This window comes from Hippocampus zosterae, chromosome 12, assembly GCF_025434085.1.
Source record: "Hippocampus zosterae strain Florida chromosome 12, ASM2543408v3, whole genome shotgun sequence".
NCBI lineage: Eukaryota > Metazoa > Chordata > Actinopteri > Syngnathiformes > Syngnathidae > Hippocampus > Hippocampus zosterae.
In genome coordinates, this window is record NC_067462.1 from 3409362 (window position 1) to 3429336 (window position 19975).

Genomic DNA, 19975 nt, shown 5'->3' on the forward strand with positions numbered 1-19975 from the left:
TCCTAAAATATGGTTAGGGTTGAGGGTTTTGCGAAAGGTTTCAAATTTGGCTTTTGCTTTCAAGGTAAGCTTTCACCTTAGTTAGGTTTTCAATGAAGGGTTTTTAAACATGTTTGAGTTTCGAGCCTAAAAAATGTCATACAAGCCAAGTTTGAAATTGTGGAGGAAAAAAAAAGTTTCTCAAAGAGGTACATTAAGACAAAGTTGCAATGAAGCCAGACGGTTATTTCGTCCGGACGCTTGTAACTTATACGAACGTCATGATGTACTTTTTTATGTTTCTTCAAGGAGATGTAAGTCATATTTTCACAGCTGAGTGCACTCACGCTAATGGATGAACATCAGCAGGACCGCATTTGCCATCTTTTTATATTTGTCCCCTTTTTGGGCAAGTGAATGACTTGACTGACGGCAATCGCGCCGGCCTGCTTTATGACTTAATGGCGTTTTAGCTCTTCGGCTTGTTTTTATGATGGTGAAGCTGCGGCTTCTTCAACCAGGCAATATCAAGGCAGAAAAAAAAATGGCATACTTCAACGACGCAAGAATACAATCACATTGCGCGAATAAAGTCACATTCTACTGAAAGTACAAGTTGAGTAAGAATAGAAGAATAAAGTCTGCATTGAATCGTCTCAAAACCTGACGAAAATGGCGGGGAAACAAGGTCCTCACGTCAATTAGAGCAGAGGTCCCCAAGCCCCGGGTAGCGGACCGGTATCGTCATTTGGTACCGGGCAGAAAGTATCAAGAACTTGCGTTTCTTCTGAAAAAGTAAAACTGTCATGATCCAAGAATAAAATCACGTGGCAGAAATCAGGTCAGAATTCTTCCAAGAAAAAAGTGCTGTAGTAATACAAGAAAAAAAACAACACCACTTCATTGATGTGTTGTATCTCGAGGACCGCTCTGTCCTGTTCCTGCAAAGTCAACCATCACAGCCTCGTTATTCATAAAACATTTTTTTTATTTAGTAAGAAAAAGAATAAGGTGCCTGGAGAGTTTTCCCACATTCGGGACACGCACAAACCAAAGGCGACAAGGGAAGACGACGAGCACCACATGAAAGTTTGACAATGGCAAAGGCTAAAGATCGCTGTACAAGATGAACAAACCATAACTTTCCCATTCCCACACTTTGTGCAAACATACAAACGTCCTTAGAACCCCCCCCCCCCTAACCTCCACTGTTTCATTCCACGCCCTTCAGAGGTTACACAATGAAAGTGTCTCGCTGAGTCACTTCACTTTGGCTGTGACAAACAAACCAAAAAAAAAAAGGGCATTGTTAGCTTAAAACCGCAACAAAAGTGACTTAAATGGCCTTTGTAAGGCCTGGAGAACTGCATGTTCATGTTAAAATGTGTCCAAAACATAATCACCATTTACAAAACTAAAATAAATAAATTAAAGATCAAGTTCGGAAAAGAAGTGAGGTTGGTAGATAAGGTCGAAAGATCACTCAGTCCTTTTGTTTTTTTTTCCCTTTTATCCCTCCTTGTGACAGTCATCACACTTTGGCTGCCCCCACACACACACAAACACACAAAACAGTATTGTTCGCTTAAAACCACAACAAAAATGAAAAGGAATAACCTTTAAAAGGTCCAAACAGGCAGAGTATCCCGGAGCTCCGCACGGTCATCTTAAAAGAAGAATCCTATTTAGAACAGAAAGTGTCTCCTTTGGGCGGTATCCATTTTGTGCGAGGCCAGTCGTCAAACATGGTACAGACAAAATGGCCGCCTGGATTCAGGAAGTGGCGTCTTCCGCGTAGGGTAAACGTTGACTGTCAGAGTCCTGGCTGGCGAATGGCGCAAAAACACACCGCCAAAAGTCTCCGCCGAGTTTTGTGCAACAAAAAAAAGGTCCGCTCGTGTCCCATTTTTCATCCGTCCCGTTACACCGAGACAAAGACGTCCAGGTAGAGGCGGTCGTACGACTCGCGGAAAAACAGGATGAGCACCAGGCTGAAGATGCACGAGCCCGTCAGACACCAGTTGAGCCAGGACAACTCTGCGGACGCGCACAAACACGCACAAAAGCGAAACGAGGTCAAACGCAACATCAGTTGGGACGACTTTTTTTTTTTTTAGGCTGGTGGATAAGATCGGGACGAGAGAAGCTAGGCAGGCAGGGAAAACACAAATGATTGACGCCTCTCTACCAATTTTTTTTTTTAAAAGCATTGGAGCGCTCACGGCAGAGCGATCTTTGAAGACCTCGGCGGTCTTTTGGAAGCGGCTGCACGTCGCTCACTTTCCACGCGCTTGAAAACCTTGTCAAAGTAATCAGAACAAAGTCAAATAATCCACCGAGGAAGTGCCGCAATTATGACTAGTTCCCGCGCGAGGGTAAGGTATTCGGCAGCGCAACACTTCTACCGCCTCGGCGCCGCTCTGTATTCGTGCCGACGCGCTCGGCTAAAGGACAAGAAATAAGAGGGCGGCGGGAGCGAGCAGAAGGGCAGCGAGGTTCGCCGGAGGTTCCGGCGAACCACGCGACTTGAGAGAGGCGAAGCCGAGCGTGACCGCGGCGCTGTCAAGATGGCCGCCGAGGGGAGTTCACGGGAGCAAGGTTAATCGTTTCCAATATGAAGAGCGGTCGGGTGTCGCTCTGGGGATTTTTTTTTTCCTTTTATTACAAGCGCCACACTCATCTGCTAGCGGGGAAGGGAAGGACGCAAGGAAGCCAAAGGATGGACGTGAGGTTGGGTAGCTTGGTCAGTGAGTCGCTAAAGTCGATAAGAAGCGTTGGTAGATGCCAGATGCAGTTGTGTCGTCCTACCAAGTGTGTCGTTCGTTACCTGTACAGTAAAAGGTGAGGAAGAAGAGGAGCAGGCCGGTGACCAGGTTGCCCAGGAAGGTGACCACGCCGCAGGTGATGCCTTCAGGGACCGGGTACACCGTCTCGATGAAGAGCTCCAAGAAGATGGGCACGCTGCTGTTGATGAAGATGCCCACCAGGATGCACGACGTGTACAAAATGGCTGCCAGACCGCGGGGGAGGGGAGAAAAAAAAAAAAGTCACGGACAAGGAATGCTAACGTTAGCTTGTTAGCACGCACGCTAAGTTAGCACACGGGCTGTTGTGGTTCATAGGTTCACAGACAAGGAATGCTAACGTTAGCTTGTTAGCACGAACGCTAAGTTAGCACAGAGGCTGTTGTGGTTCGTAGGTTGAGCAAAGGGGAGGATGCGGCTTGAGTCTGAAGCGTACCCGCGCTGGAGGGGAGGTGCGTGAGCCTGCTGAGGCAGGTGAGCGTGAACCAGGTGGACGACAGCGAGGCCCCGGCCAGCATTAGAACCAGGATCGGTTTCAGCATCCCGCGGATGGAGTCCGCGAACCTGCAAACGGGAACAAGGCAAGCAGCTCACCGACGCGCCCGCTTGCACGCGTGCGGACAGTATTTTGCTCAGCGGCAGGTGGCCCAACAAAAAAAAAAAAAAAATTATGTTTATAAATAATGACATTCGTCCTGACGAATAAACGGGAACGACGAGTTTAAAAAAAAAATGGATGAGCGGCCCCGCTACAATTGTCGTCTCGTCATTGAACAGGCTCGTCTTCTCTTCTCAGAGAGCGACTCGTCTCGCTTGTGTTTCGGGGCGCTTCATAGCTCATTAACGGCCGGCTGGCTTCCTCTGGGGGGGGGGGGGGGGGCACGCTGGCTGCTGGAGGATTAGAAGCCGCGCTCAAACTGAAAAGGAGACGCTCCAGATAATACCAAGAAAAAAAAATGATGGCAAAGAAGCTAATCAAGGGCTGGAAGGACTTTGTCCAATGAGCTGGTGTCGTTTTGCCCCCCCCCCCCCCCCCCAAGTACCACCGAGGGAAAAAGTTCCTGGAATTTGGAGTGTAAATGCTGGCCTGAGTGGGCGGGGCCTCGGCTCGGCTTCGCGACGTCACGAGCGGCGCAAGAGGGCTTTTAAGGGGGGGGGGGTGCTTCATTTTGGAATCCCGGTTTCTTGGCTGAGAGGATCGGGCCTGTGTATCGATATCACAAATTCCGCCAAATCCGTAAGCGGCTTACCGCTAACTGATGGGAGGCGCTCTCAGTTTGATGCGCTCGCCGCTACGCGCGAGGAAAGTTCATTTGTTCCGCGCCGAGCACACTTGAGGAACAAGGCACTTTGAAAATGGATCTCGAATGTGAGCGCATCATTCGAATCGCTTTTGTTGCGGTTTCGATCCAAGGTTCGGATTTGCAACCGGGGCGTCAAACAAGCGTCGCGGTATCAAATTAGGGTTTCGAGCCAGGGTTGAGGTTTCAAAGTCGGCTTTCCTGCGGTCGTATTTCAGGAGGACGATTTTCAAGTCAGGATTCAAAGCCTTTTGTCGGGTTTCAAACTAGCGTTAAATGTTCAAATGATGGGGTTTCAATCGAGGGGTAGGGTTGCAAGTGTTATGGTGTCTAGTGTACGGTTTCAAGCCTGGAAAAAAGGGGTTACAAACGAGGCTTGGGTTTTCTCATAAAGGCTTCAAAAAAGCGTCCGGGGTCGCAATTAGGCTTCCGAGACGGGGTTAGGGTTTGAAACGAGAGTCGCTGGTCCGGCGGCTTACCTGGCCATGGCCACCCCGAAAACACAGCCGCCCACCGTGGACCAGAACCCGATCCAGCCCGCATCCACCTGAGGGGAAGGACGAAAGGAAGACACAGGATGGACATGGATGACTGGCACTGAAGCAGCAAACTCTAAAAGTGTGGCTCGTTGTCTAAAAATTCAGCCCTTGAAGCTCGCTAGACCCACAAAAAAAGTTTTCAAGAAGCCTTGCTCAAAAAACACATTTTTGGTCCGTAGAAGAACCACTGAAAGTCAAATGTTTTTGGAAGATTTAGCCAGCGACGGTAGTTTCACTGAGCAACATTCGGTTCGGTAGGCATATTCATCATGAATAGACCCACAAAAAAAGTCTTGAGAAGCCATGCCCAAAAACACACAGGAAGTCGGCCATTTTGCTTTGAAGCGCCAACTAATAAAGGCCTGCAAAAAAACGGATTTTTGATCACCAGTCAACTATGTGGAACTTACATTTACATTTTTTTGTTGTTGTTGGGGGATTGGGGGGGTTGCGTTTGTTTTTTTTTTTGGTGTGTGTACTACACCTCCCGTTACTTTCCGCAACGATACATCAAGTTTATGAAATGTATCCGGCGAGAGTAATGGCGAGGATGCCAAACGGTAATTGCATTCGCCCCCGGCAATGACGAAGCCGATCCCAATATGAGATTCAGACAATCCACTTTGGGATCCGACTCGCACAAACACGCCAACGACACGCCAAGTGCGGCCAAAAAGAGGGCCAAAACTCCGCCGCTTGCAGGCGCCCCCCGTCCGCATCTTTTAAGAAGTCAACTCCTTGCTTGCTCGTGCTGGAGAATAATAATAAGGGAAGGGGGGCAGGGGGGGGCGACTGGAGCAGCACCAGTGGCGTTGAAGGCTGTCGTCATGCTTAACGCCGTTTGGGTACGAGCTGTTTGATGTGAGGCGCGCTTCGGTGGAACACGTTTGCCGCAGCTCGCGGGGGGGGGGGGGGGGGCGGTAATTCCATCCGAGAGGCGCTCAAGGCTCGCGCCGTCCATATGAAGCGCGCGGCGACAGGTTGCTGTCTGCGCCTCGCTGCGGGAAAGCGGCTATAAAATTGATGGTTGGGAAAATGTTTTCAAGGAGACAATGTCAATGGGTTAGGGGGTGGGGGGGGGCACTTGACTTTGCTTTGGGTGTTATTCTACGGGGCGGCAAAATTGCTGTTTTAGGGGCTTTTTACGACACACTAAAAGGCACCAAATTTGCAGGAGTGGTTATAAGCAGCCAAAGTCAAAAGTTTCAGGCGGCATGATATTTGGTAGCGGCGTCTATCAGACGGACCAAAAAATAAAAAGGTTTCAAGAAGCCATGTTTTGAGTCGGCGTGGGAAATCCGCCATTTGAGACGAAGCCTTTGAGGGACAGCCGTTACTCCAGCGGACGGCTTTTCACGCGATCGGGTTACAGCAGGCGTTGGTCACAAACAAAATGACTCGGTACGTTCATTTTTTTGAAAAATTTCGTTCAGCGACGTGACAAGATTAGCTCCACCCCCCAAAAAAAAAAAAAATAAAACAAATCTCAGGGAGCCACGCCTGAAATTTTTAAGGTGTTATTCGGGCGTCATTTTGGTCATTTCGAGAGTCCCTTAAATTCTGAAAAAAAAAACTGAAGGTAGTTTATCATGAGTAAGTGCCACAAAAAAAACAAGACTCGAGAAGCCATGCTGAAAAAGACACAAAAACCTTTTGTTTTTGTTGTTTTTTTTAAACGGCATCTGCTCGTCTGACGGCACATAAGGATCTTTCCGGTTACAAGAGGCAACGTTGGAAGAAATGCTTTCCCAAAGCGTTGTGAGCGGCCTATCGAAATTTTGGCAAGTGTTGTACAACGGAGCGGAAAAGGCAGTTTGTGTCGCCTCATTGTCATGCGCGACCACACTAAGAGGAGGATCTGCGCTTGGCTCGCAAAATTGGCCCTGGGAGGGTTACGGCAAGATGGAGAACGTTGCGCGCGACAAAAAGCCGCCGGCGGAGAACCGTCCTGAGTTATTTGTATTCATTTAAACTCAAGTGGGTGTGTGTGTGTGTGTGTGTGTGTGTTATTTTGTGTGGTCTGTTGGACGCAAGTTGTAAGCTAATGACAATTGATGATTAGTTGGACCATTACAAAAATCAAATAATATCCCCCCAATGCAAAAACAAAAAGTCACATTTATTTGAAATAAAGTTTTAATATGGACGATAGAGTTGGATATTAATTTAAAGTTGAACGAGAAAAATATGTTCCATTTTTTTTCTTCTTCTTTTTTTCATTTTAATGAGAATAAAATTCATTTTGGGGGTGATAAAAGAGAATGAAATTATAAAATGATTCAAAACATTTATGATAATGAAGTCATTCTATCTCCCAAATTATTATTTTTTTCTGAATGAAGTTGCCAAATTGAGGAGGGGGAAAAAAAACAAGGATAAATGTACCTATTTTTTGTTGTTCTACTTCCACCTTTCATAACTTTGCTGCTGTGAATCGGGAATTTCTCCATTGCGAGACTAATAAAGCTTTTCTTATCTTATATAGTATGATGGTAAAGTCGTAAATATTACCCAAATACATTTGTAATCATAAGCATACGTTAATAATGGTTACCAATATTGTCGTATGATTGATTTTATGAAAATAAAGTCGATGAAGAGGTAGAGGAAAAAAAAAAACAACTCAAATGACGCAATCCTTGGGAAGGTAAAACGAGAACGTTTCAAAAATATGACGAGATTTTTCATGTTAATGTTCAACTAGGGTGGCCCGGTAGTCCAGTGGTTAGCACGTGGGCTTCACAGTGCAGAGGTACCGGGTTCGATTCCAGCTCCGGCCTCCCTGTGTGGAGTTTGCATGTTCTCCCCGGGCCTGCGTGGGTTTTCTCCGGGTGCTCCGGTTTCCTCCCACATTCCAAAAACATGCGTGGCAGGCTGATTGAACACTCTAAATTGTCCCTAGGTGTGAGTGTGAGCGTGGATGGTTGTTCGTTTCTGTGTGCCCTGCGATTGGCTGGCAACCGATTCAGGGTGTCCCCCGCCTACTGCCCGAAGACAGCTGGGATAGGCTCCAGCACCCCCCGTGACCCTAGTGAGGATCAAGCGGCTCGGAAGATGTTCAACTACAGCTGACCGTCTGAACGGAACAGACGGATTTCCATGAAGGAGCGTCCATCCGTCCCACCCGAACATTGCGTGTGCGCGCGCGTGCGCGTACCTGGCTGACGTTGGCCGGCGTGAGGATCATGTCAAGGACGCCCGCCCAGCCGGCGATGACTCCGGTGGGCACGGCGTACGCCAGCGCTATCATCAGGAAGCGGAGGTTACTGAAGGAGGACGCACAAAAAAATTATCATCATCTTCATTTCACAAGATTCTGAGCGGGCGCGCAGGGTGGGGGGTGCAAGGGTGGGGGGGTCACTCGCCGTCAGGTTGCTTGCTTTTCAACGCCTCATTGCATTTGAAACACAAGAGGGCAAAGAAGCCCCCGGCTTCTGTGTTGTGTTGCTGTCCATGGAACAAACACCCCCCCCCCCCCCTTATACTTGACTCCAGTTTGAAGATGGCTGCAGCGGAATCGTGGCTCACATCACATCCATAATAAAAGTGCTTCTTAGAGCTTTTTTTAAAATAAGTGTTCTACGGCCCCTTCCCACTAAACTGACAGGAGAACCTGGAGAGGCTCCCTTCGTCAACCGCTCGCAGCTGACGGCATCTGCAGAGTTTTAATTACGCATCCAAACGTCGCCAAAGACGGGGGGCGTAAAGTTATGGTTTCATTTTAATCAAAGACACATCCAGCCTCGAGCTGCGGGATTGATGAGACCACCGCCGCCCCCGCCCCCGCCCCCCACCACCTTCCCTTTGTAATCACTTCAGCTTTGAACCTTGTCACGGTGATGCATTGATCTCCGACTCGGGTCCGTCAAGGACAAACGGCACTCAGCTGATGACACGTTTCGCCATCACGAGAAGGAAACGCGTCCTGGTTTTCTTTAGCTGGCGGCTAACTATAGCGTCCGAAGCAAAGTCATAGCGACTTTCTTTGTCGGCGGCGGAGTTTGAAAATTCAGACTCCAAAGCCAGTTTCAGTTGGGAACGCAGAATTTGGCAGGTCAGGTTATCATGATTTAGACCCATCCATCCATCCATCCATCATCTACCGCTTATCCGGGGCCGGGTCGCGGGGGCAACAGCTTTAGCAGGGAAGCCCAGACTTCCCTCTCCCTAGCCACTTCTTCCAGCTCTCCCCGGGGGATCCCGAGTCGTTCCCAGGCAAGCTGGGTGACATAGTCTCTCCAGCGTGTCCTGGGTCTTCCTCGGGGTCTCCTCCCGGTGGGACATGACCGGAACACCTCACCGGGGAGGCGCTCAGGAGGCATCCGAATCAGATGCCCAAGCCACTTCATCTGGCCTCATCTGACTTGGGCATCCCCACCCAAAAAAAACTGAAGTGCGCCCCAATTTGATTTGAAGCGGGCTTACTTCAGCTAGGAATCCTTCCGATTTATTTTCTTCAAATTCAGTCCCCGAAACTAGTTCTATGGAGCACCATTAAATTTGGTATAAACTCCTATCATGAGCAGGCCTCCTAAAATGTCCGTGCCCCCAAAAAAGACAAAATATCGAGGTAAACTTGTTGAAACAGCGTAGCTTCCGTCTCCATTGGGATTAGGTGCTGCCACATTTGCGAGCCAGAATCCACTCTCGGAGCTCGCCGCTTGGAGGCCTGATGCTGTCTCGCCGAGATAAAAAGCTGCCTGGAAGGCCGCCTATCACCGGCGGCCAAGCCGGATGACCTGGATAACTTGGCCTATCTTTGTCTGAAAAATGGGGATCCACTCGGGTCATTCGTCTAAATGCTCCCGAGCTCACTGGCTCCCGCAGTGAAGGTATCTCTTCACGGGCCGCCGCCGGAGACCCGCTTTGATCCATGGCCGAAACCTCGGGCAAAAGCCGCCTCCTCGCGATTCGCCTCGGCGGAACTCGAGCCCTTGAAACTTTTTTTCCTGCGCTTTGCATGTCGGCTCTGCCTTAAGGGTGGACCGACATGCGACCCACATGGAGCGTTCTCATAGCGCTGTAATTAATCCGGAGGGGCAGACGGCACGTCTTTGATGAGGACCTCGGCATATGGCGAGGGCCGTCGTTAAACACTCGTTACAGTGATTTACTTTCTGCTTAAGATGTGTGGCCAAAGCACTCAAATTTTTACACCCCCCAAAAAATGCAAACACAAAAATGGGCAAAGATTTCAAAATAAGATATGAAAAAACTGCAAAAATATGAGGTAACCGGTACTCATTTCAAAATATGTAAAAAACAAACAATGTTGGACAAAAAATAAATAAAAATAAATAAAAAAAAATTTTAAATCACACAAATATTAGACTCCAAAAATGTGTAAAACAGGCAGGTAATACAAATATTAAAAATAATTCATATACAGCACAACATGATTCAGAAAAAAAGACCAAATACAAAATCTTTAACCAAAAAAAAAAACCAAAAAACAGACAAAAATACAAAAGGAAAAAAAAGTAACAAATATTGGGGGGAAAAATTCCGGGGAAAAAAATATACCCCCCAAAAAATTGGCATTAAAAAAAATATCCAAAAATACAAAATTATATATATACGGCAGATATTTGGAAAAAGACAGATAATTAAAATATTGGGGAAAATTTACCTAAGTAATATAAAAATTAGGCAAAAATACAAAAAAATATTCAATTAAAACACAAATGCACTTGCGAAAAAAATGTGAACATATTAGAAAGAACACCACACAAATATTATAATACAATACTAAAATATTGGAATGTAAAGGAAAAACATCACCGTGTGTGCGTGCGCGCGTGCTCACCTGAGGAGTCTGCAGATGCTGCTCCTGTAGCTGAGCCTTTGGCTCGCGGCGGCCACGCTGGGGGGGAGCGGCGGCCGCGAGGGGAAGTAGAAGAGGACGGCCACAAACAGCGCGGCGATAGCAGCCAACTCTGGAAGGGGAGCAGCTGGACGTCAACATTTGCTCGTCTTTTTGGCGGCCAAATTTAAGGTGTTCATCCAAAAAAAAAAAACATGTGGGATAATATATCGATTTTATGTTTGTGGCCAACAATTTCGTTTAAGGTCATTTATGGGTTCTTTTGTGGCCAAATGTTTGCATTTTGTCTTTTGAGGATTTCAAAACCTTCAAAATAGTACAAGAGGGTCTGGCGCTTTGTATTGAGAGACTTTCAACAAGATGTGTTGTGATTCTTTTTTTGGCGTTTTTGTTTTTCACCAAACGGCGAGTCTCCTGAGCCGACCTCCAAAACTTTGAATGAGTGACGTGGAATTTAACTGGAACCAACGTCAGCCTCCATCTTACGACAGCGCCACATTTCATTTAAGCATGACACTCACAACACTTCCAGCTTTTTTTCCCCCAGCTGTCTGCACGTGAAGAATCCAAATTGCCTTCGTTTTGTGTGTGTGTGTGTGTGTGTTTGTGTCATTTTGATTGTATTTGTCCTGCAACGTGACGCGGCACTGATGCGCTATCGATCAAGGGCGGCTCTTACCCGCATACATAACCAGCTGGATCTTTTCCCGGATGACGGCGTCCAATCCCGGCGCCGGCGCCGACACCCGGCGGCCCACCGCCTGGGTGCCGTTGGGGGCGGGCACGATCAGGGGTCCCGCCACAAAAGCGGCCGCCCCGCCCAGGTAGGAGAAGAGCGAGGCCACGGCGGTGGCGGTGGCCCTCTGGTCCGGGGCGAACCACGTGGTGGACAGGAAGGGGCCGGCGCTCATGATGGTGGGACCGGCTAAACCGTTGAGGAGCTGACCGCCGTGGATGAACCTGCAGCGCCAAGCAAAACTTCCAAATGAGGCCTAATGTACCTTTTGTGAACACATACAGTGTTTTAATATACGTAGAGTACGTCGAGGGTCGTTTGATCCTCGGTGGAGCAAATGACATTGACGTTATTACTTTGGATGGATGAGATGTCATGCCGGGGCACCGGCGCGCCTAATGAAGTGACCCGTGGGTGCGTATGACACGTTATAACGTCGAGCGGGAAGCTGTCTGCATCAAGGTCCATTCTAGGCCACCAAACAAAAGAGGTTTCCGGTGGGAAGGCCGCCCAGCAGCAACGGATGTTCACCTTGGGCTTTTGTCTCGGTTACAGTGACATCTAGTGGTGAAAAGGTGGTATGGTTCGGGTTGATGAACAGCGTCGCATCAGCTCTTCGTCGTTTGCTCTTTGCACAGCATAAATACCAAACTCTTAAGTATCAGCTTCTCAGCTCCGAGTTCTTCTACTCTACTCAATTATTGATGACAAATATGCCACAGTACACGGCGGCAATCAATTGAGCTCCCAAGTAGGCGATGAACACGAGTGACTTGAAAGCAAATCGATGAACACGGCAAAACCGAAAGCAGCAGCGGAAGTCCGTGAAGGCAACTCGCCGATGGCGTCACGGGACAACAAATGGAGGGGGGGGGGGGACCAGAAGATGAAGACGATAAAGAAGAAGGAAGAGGAGGCGTCTTACCAGCGTCGCAGAGTCAGGTCCGACAGCGGGATGCTGCGTAGCACCGCCCCCAGCAGCATCAAGAAGGCCGACAGCAGGAGGGACGACCGAAGACCTGCAGGATGCCGGGACAAGACGTAAGCTAGAGGACAAGAGTGTGGGGACCGACCTCGTCTCGTCCGTGTCTTTCTCTCTCTCTCTCTCGTTATGTCTCAAATCTCCGTTCGTATTAAGAACGATCGAAAGGGCTCGGTGGCCGCATTACTCACTGACACCAAAAATCCTGTCAGCAACAACCGCAAAACCACGCGAGGGCTGCCCAACTTCCTAATTTTGCGTCTTTCCTCGCTCAGATGTGGAAGTGATCTTTTCAGCACACATTTGGGGAAACTCTCATTTCCCTCGACAAGATGTCTTGAGGAAAATTCATTTCATTTCCTTTTGGTAGAAATGTCTATTACAACTTGACCCACAAAAAAAAGGATCTCAAAGCTAAGCCTGAAAACACGCAGGAAGTCTGCCGTTTTTGGTTTAGCGTCTATTTTTGAGTTATTTCGGCCATTGTAGGGGTCCTTCAAACCCCCTAACACCAGCTTTAATTGGCAAACTGAAGTTTTGTAGGCGTGTCTATTAGGAGTGGACCCACAAAAAGGTCTCAAGAAAAAACATGTCCAAAAATACACAGGAAGCTACGATTTTACTTTGAAGCAGTCCTATTGGCCATTTTCAGGGCTCATTCAAAAATTCAGCCCCCAAAGCCAGTTCCAAAAGGCAACATTGAATTTTGAGGAGCGTTCCTTGTAATGAGTAAATCTACAACAACAAAAAAGGCTCAAGAGGCCAGATCTGAAAAGACACAAAAAGTCTCCCATTTTGTTTTCTAGTGGCCATTTGAGAGTCATTTGGGCCATTTCCAGGGGTTCTTTCTTTTTTCTTCTTCTTTCATTCAGCCCTTCAAAGCTGTTTCACATAACAACATGAAATTTGGCAGGCATGTTTATCGTGAGGAGACCCACAAAAAAAGTCTTTGGAAGCCATGCATGAAAACACATAGGAAGTCTGCCATTTTGGTTTGAAGAGACAATTGTAAGGTCAGTTTGGCTACTTGCCACGGCTTCTTTCATCCAACATCCCACTTTTTTTTTTGTCCGATTGCTAACAAATTCGAACCGCAAATACTCGACAAATGCATTTGGGGCAGAGCTTGGCAGCAAATTTTGATAACCGCTGCGAGCCCAAAACTCAAGGTCAGAGCGACCTCAAAGGCAGACAGAATAGAATGTCTTTGCTTTTTTTGTTTTCTTGGCCAGTTAAATGGGAATGGCTCAAACAGACCCTCCAGAGTGAGTTGAACTGGACAAGCTTGAAAAGACCCTCCAGACATGAGTGCCACAAAGGAGTGCGCCTTAATAGCATTCCGGCGACGCAGTCGCATAGCGTGTTGGAATGTCAACGTAGGACAGGGGGGGGGACAAAGCTCAGAAGTGGATGTCCCTTAAACATGGGGATGAAACGCTTTGTGGCTTGAAAATAAATCAACACAACTTTTTTTCCCCTTTTATTTCATGTCTGTCTCATATTTCTGTTTCATTTTCAATTTTTTTTTACTCTAATACAGTAGGTCTGTAATTTTTGTTTGTTTGTATATTCCAAATGTATTATTCTCATAATATTTGTGTGTTGTTTCGAATGTTATATATATATATATATATATATATATATATATATATATATATATATATATATATATATATATATATTATATATATATATGTATGTATATGTATTTTTTGTCTTGCACCTTTGTGTTTTTCGACATTTTTTATTTACAAATGTTTTCTTCTATTTTGTATTATATTTGTCTTTTTGAATCAAATGCTTTATTTAAGTACATGCATGCATTTTTCATTGAATAGTCAAACATGTTTCGATTGTTTTTTGTACTATGATTGAACTATTTGTAAATATTTGCGTCTAATCTCTCTGTATTTATCATCTTGTTTGATGAGTTCTTTTATATTTGTATTATAGTCACGCATATTCTCCCCCATTCCCCATTTTGTTTCGTTCCTATTCTACTTAAACATATATCCACATCATTCTTCTCAGAAACAGCATTGCATCAGAGTGACTCATTAAGCGTGTGTGAGCTTGTATGTGTCGGCGTGCGTGTGTCACACATAGCCAACAATTAAGAACTGTCTGGACTTGAACGAGGGTCACAACACCATTAACCCAATTTAACACGCTGCCCGGTGGCCAAGTCCACTCACAGTGAAGTCGAATGTCGACTAGGCCGGATTTGACAAACTTGTCAGGTGGCTTCTCATTTGACTTGTGTGAACTGACTCCATGGTCACATGAAGACGAGTTACACAAGTCTGCAAATCAGTCACTCGGGAGTCCGACTCTGGATGACGTGCTGACAAGTAGAAAGATGTTTCACTACCTTTTAATATGGTCAAATCTTGTGACACGTGGCGTGTCAATACATGATACTACTGAGTAGTCATGGTAATGTAAGTCATATGATTAAGTGATTAAAGATGATGTTACCCTAATTAAATACCGTACATTGGCATTAAATTCACAAGAATTACCTAATGGAACTTGTCGGTTCTTAAATAAGGGAAAGAAAGTATTGTGAATGACTCGATACTGAAATGGTAATACTACACTCATGGTGTTGATATTGTCATCAGTAAGGCGCTAGTTTAGCGCACAATAATGACATCAATATATTCAATACTAACCTCTAATTTACTTGATATCGTATGTATAACGGAATGAGTGTAATTGCGATGCTAAAATTGATTCCCGAGAAAAATATCAAACTGTACTGTAAGCGACAGTATCGACGATACAGCATCTTTATCACTAGGTATCGAACCCTGATGGAAATGCTTGGTGCTGCGCTCTTGGAATTGTCCCTAGCTCCGATACCAACCGCTTACTTTTTAATCTTAGTTTTAAGAAATCGTACGGCTATCACCTGTCACGGGCATAGAATTCTGTCAGATGTAGCTTGGTACTTTTGCGATAATAGTGTGTATTTTACTTGGTAACTTATGAAGGGGACATCCAGTACTACCCACAAAAACAAGTGCAAAACCAAATTAAACGACTTTGAGACTACATTATTACAATTATAGGTGTCGAAAAGTGTCAGGGTAATGAAAATACCAGCCTTTGGTTTACTTACGAAGGAAATGGAATATGTGGTATCTACTTTGCTAATAAATACTGCCTTCCTCTGTAAATGCCGAACAAAATCGATACATCACATGACAATCAAGATCTAATGGCGTTTAGCAAAAGATTGACAGTCTGAGCTCACCTCTTTTATCCATCAGCCACATGAACAGCAGCCACGGGACGAAGCCCACCGGACCCCACAGAACCAGCACGGCGATGTCGGACTTGGTGAAGCCAAATGCGTGGGCGGCGGAATTCTGAATGGGCCCCCAAAAGTTCCACACCACTCCCTGCATGAGGGCCAGCAGGGAGAATAGGCTGAGGACCAGCCATCTTCGGCGGTACACTCGGCTGCTGACTGGCAGCGGACCTCTCGCCGCTGCGTGGGGCGACGCAAGAAGCGGCTCCCTCTCAGCCTCGGTGCTCGAAGTGGCACCCATAGTGGATCACCGTGAGCTCGATTCCGACTCAATTCTACCTTGTTTGTTCGTCTTCCGGCGGTATAGAACGCCGAGTACCCTCCGTGACAGTCGCTAGCATAAACAAAAACAGACGATGGTTGCGGAACGTGATTGCGCATGCGCAGGCGATCTGGTTTCCGCTTTGGAAGCTGTGGCTCTTGAGCGGCCATTTTAGCTCGCCTGTAAGGCTTTACGTGCGGCGGTGTCGCCCCCTGCGCGGCGCCAAAATGGAGTAGTTTCACAGACACCGCGCTGACTGGCGAATTGAAACCGAAAACGTCACTGTCACGTGAGCTTTGTTTACTTCCGCCCACAGCTTCACTGCACGTGTTGAGAACGGTGCGTTCCCTATTTTATTCCAAGAGTTTGCTTTCCTCGAGCTACTTAGCTATCTTACAGATACGGAGGTGATTTGGTGACTTTTAAAGTTAAGCATGAACTTGTTCTAGATGATTTTCACGTGATCGAGCATTTCATTAGTTAGACTGATGTCGTGAACAACTGCGATTATTTCAATACCAATGTGGTGAGGACCTCCGGAATACCCTACGGACCTGTTCTAAAAAAAATCATCCATGATGGGACATTGTGGTTTCCTAGAAATGTTGTACAAATGATCATGATCAAAATGTAAGCGCTTGCAGAGATTCGTATAAATAGTTTTAGACTGACATTTTAGTGTTTTCCTACCTTGTGAAATCATTAACTGTCTTCACATCCGACATACATAATTGGGTCAAATTTCTTATTTCGGAAGTATGTGTCCGACTGGTACCCTTTCACATTAACCAGATGAATCTTACCCTTTCAAAAAAAGGTTGATGACCCCTGCGCAAGTATGTAGTTTGAGATTTATTACTAAATCTATATGTTGTAGGCCATGGACACCGGCGTCACCCACGTCCCACCCTTCAGTCCAGATGAGGCCCAGAGAATTGTGGGTGAGCTTCAGCAGCCCGCCGTCTTCCTGAACATGACGCACGGCTGGCCCGTCCTCGGCTGGACCGCAGAGAACCTGCGCAAGTGCCTCGGAGACAGAACCATCCGATTCCGACTTGGCAGGAAGGAGGAGACGAACGGTAAGAAGAAAGATTGGATGGGCGGAACGAATAGTCATCGTGCATTCATGACACCAGCCACCTTGCACAATGGAAATGAACATGAATGGCCTGGTTGTGTTTGTTTGCTCAGTGCCTCAGTTTGAAACTCAGTGCGCCTATGTGGAAGCAAGCATGGGTCAGTTCCTCAGCTGGCTGAAAGATGAGGCGAGGGAGGATGTGGGCTCTTTCTGCGACTACCCACGGTCTCAGTTCTGGGCCTACGCTGACTACAAGTACATCGCAAGGATGTTTGCACACCAGCCCGACATGTTTGAGGTGTACAGTTATGTTATTCACAGATTTTTGGTTCCTTGCACACAAAAAGACAGTCAAAACGTTGTATGAATAGCAATTAGAATGTGCAAAATATAAATACAGTTCAATATATACAGTCTAGTCATTATTAAATAGCTCCAGGTGCCAACAGGATGACTGCGGAATGACACCAAATAATCCTACTTTTTTTTTTGAGGGGGGGGGCATTTTCAATTAAGACGCACAGCTTCTTCTTGCAGATGAAGACATTAAAGACTGGTCGCACGGCAACATTTTATGTGGCAGATTAATTTTTATAGCGTCGGGCGAGTAAATGACATCGTGTTGAAATTTGCCTTGGGGCGACATTGACCAGTCTGCCGTTTACTGAGAATTGCTTCTGTGTGTCCTAATGGATTCGTCATCCATATTTGTGTGTGTGTGCGCGTGTCAGGATGTAAAGTGGGATGCGTTCGGGTTCGAGGGTCGTAACGGAAAAGAGAGCACGCTGTGGATGGGCACGGAGGGCGCCAACACGCCGTGCCACCTGGACTCTTACGGCTGCAACCTGGTGCTGCAGGTACAAGGACGGTAAGACTGCATCACAAATATCTGACCCCCGTTTCAGTTGAGTGACTCTAAGCACATTCAAACAAATGCCGAAGCGTTTCCGTCAACGTTCCGACTTGCACCAAGTATCGGCGCATGCTTGTTCTAGTCTTTGTGAACACTGATGGACAGGTTACTTTTAAAATGCTCGTTTTCTGAATGGAGGTTACACACACTAAAGATCAAGGCTGCAAGATTATGGCCAAAATAACCACAGATATGTTTTTTTTTATCAATATTGTAATTAGGATTATTATTCAGTTATTCATGTTAGAGAAAACATTTGTTTTTAAATAAATGTCGCCCCCTAGTGGTTGGCTGACTAGTGGTTGAGAAAGTGTTTGATTAAACATGCAAAAAAACACCCGCCCATATCGTTTGCTCACTTCTTTTCTTTGTGTCTGCGTACAGGAAGCGCTGGCACATGTTCCCTCCGGAAGACACGTCCAAGCTGTACCCGAGCAGGATCCCGTACGAGGAGTCCAGCGTCTTCAGCCGCGTCAACATCCTGCGTCCGGACCTGGGAAAGTTTCCCGCTTTCCGGCACGCCGGCGCGCACGTCATCACCCTGTTGCCCGGACAGGTCGCTCAACCTAAATATAAAATATACACGCCACATGCACACCCATCAAATGTACACACACACACGCTGTGTGACGTCTGTATTGTGTGTTTGTCCCTGCACACCAGGGTGAGGTTGTGACTGCGTCGCGTTTAGATTGCCCTTCTGAGAAAGCCGCCACCTGTTCAGGGTAATTAAAAAAAACTGGGTAGGGTCAAGTTGAAGCCCTGTCAATCATAACTCATCACCCCTCGTATCTTCCTCTGTGACAAAAAACGAGGCCACGAGTGGATGGGGACAGAAAATCAATACCTGTCATCAGCACATATTGAGCCGCTGGTCCAATGCTGCCATCATGTGGCTGAAAGAGGAAGTGTCGTCAATTATATGATAAGCCGCATTTTATGTGGTCAGGTTCTCTTCGTGCCCCGACACTGGTGGCACTACGTGGAGTCTCTGGACGCCATCACCATCAGCGTCAACTCCTGGATCGAGCTGGTGAGCCTCACGAAATTGTAGCATGTATTATTTGATCGATGATTGACTGATCGGTGAATCGATTCTCGTGTAGGATGGCGACCACGTGGCGCGCGTGGGCGAGGCCGTGACCAGGACGGTTGTGTGCGCCGTAAAGAGCGCGCAGGGCGTGGGCGACCGCTGGCTCAACCCCACAGAGGTTCGTGTGCCAAGTGAACAATTCATCAAATTCAAACTTATGTCGCAACGTTGACCCACAAAAAAAGTGCTCAAGAAGCTACCAACGTTCTACTAAATGAAAAAAAAAACAAAACGCAAACATTCGATTGTCCACAGGAGGGCGTGACATCCCATAATGACAACATGGACTACATCAACTTGGCTTTGCGGGCCTGCGCTCGGCAAGAGAAGACCGAACCCACCTTGAGATCCAACAACCCCACAAAGCGCGATTCTGACGGACGCATTCGAAGCGACGTCCCCTTCGGGCCGTGTCTACGTCCTGTTCCCCGCCTTCCCCCACCTCTCCAAGATGGCGGCGACGACACGGTTCCCGATACGATCGACGAGTGCCCCGTGGGCACGGATGACCTTTTGGAGTGTCTGTTGCATCCAGACGTGGTCGCCATGGTTACCCGGCTCCTGTTGGACAAGCAGAGGAGAACTCCCATCACTCTGAGATGAGAATCTCTGAATGGGTCGGACGAGGGCTCTTACCTTTATGTCACTGGGGCGGCCGAAAAGTGAAAGATGGCTTGGAAGTCAGTTACTCGTCACCAATAATACAATCAGGAGCCTGTTTGTTTTCCCTGGGGTGAGGTGACATCCTTCATGATAATCGCATTTCATACATGTAAACATGTTTGCTGCCGAGCAAAATGACAAACACGGCAGACAGCTGTGATCATGGAGACAAGAGGCGTCGAGGCTTCAGTGAGCTTTGCTCTCCTTCTCTTGACTTTTTAACCGTTGTTCGAATCACTCTGTGACCATTGTTTCTTAAAAAAAAAGTTGAAATAAAATCATTTTTTTTCAAAGAAGTCAGAAACGTCTGAGAATAGAATTAAAGGAAAACATTTGAATCAAATTATCTCAAGAAAATGTTTTTTTTAATGTATATAAAGCTGTTTTTTAATTATAAATTCAGTTTTTTTCCCCAAAAGTTTTAAAAAATATTTTTTTAAGCAAAGTTACAATTATGTGGATAAAGTCAAATTTTCAAGAGAACT

General features: G+C 46.6%; 2 protein-coding genes across 5 annotated transcripts; one reads left to right on the plus strand and one right to left on the minus strand.

The window, feature by feature from the left end:
- Positions 1 to 945: 945 nt before the first annotated feature.
- slc49a4 (solute carrier family 49 member 4) lies at positions 946 to 15887 on the minus strand. Its single transcript, XM_052082515.1, has 9 exons — positions 15425 to 15887; positions 12109 to 12202; positions 11127 to 11407; positions 10430 to 10559; positions 7781 to 7889; positions 4564 to 4631; positions 3220 to 3347; positions 2807 to 2989; positions 946 to 2016 (listed from the first exon to the last, which is right to left on the minus strand). Exons 1-9 carry the CDS (start codon positions 15720 to 15722, stop codon positions 1901 to 1903), a joined length of 1407 nt encoding a protein of 468 aa, XP_051938475.1. The 5' UTR covers positions 15723 to 15887; the 3' UTR covers positions 946 to 1900.
- Positions 15888 to 15988: 101 nt separating this feature from the next.
- On the plus strand, positions 15989 to 19722 carry hspbap1 (hspb associated protein 1). Of its 4 annotated transcripts, none has more exons than XM_052082516.1 (8): positions 15989 to 16082; positions 16621 to 16822; positions 16935 to 17119; positions 17553 to 17689; positions 18119 to 18290; positions 18684 to 18767; positions 18841 to 18945; positions 19083 to 19720. In XM_052082516.1, the coding sequence occupies exons 2-8, from the start codon at positions 16624 to 16626 to the stop codon at positions 19428 to 19430; spliced, it is 1230 nt and encodes a 409-aa protein (XP_051938476.1). In that variant the 5' UTR covers positions 15989 to 16082; positions 16621 to 16623; the 3' UTR covers positions 19431 to 19720. The 4 variants fall into 4 exon arrangements, with proteins under 4 accessions (XP_051938476.1, XP_051938477.1, XP_051938478.1 ...); XM_052082517.1 differs by lacking the exon at positions 15989 to 16082 and adding an exon at positions 16130 to 16150 and having other exon boundaries at positions 19083 to 19722; XM_052082518.1 differs by lacking the exon at positions 15989 to 16082 and adding an exon at positions 16150 to 16170 and having other exon boundaries at positions 19083 to 19722.
- Positions 19723 to 19975: the final 253 nt, after the last annotated feature.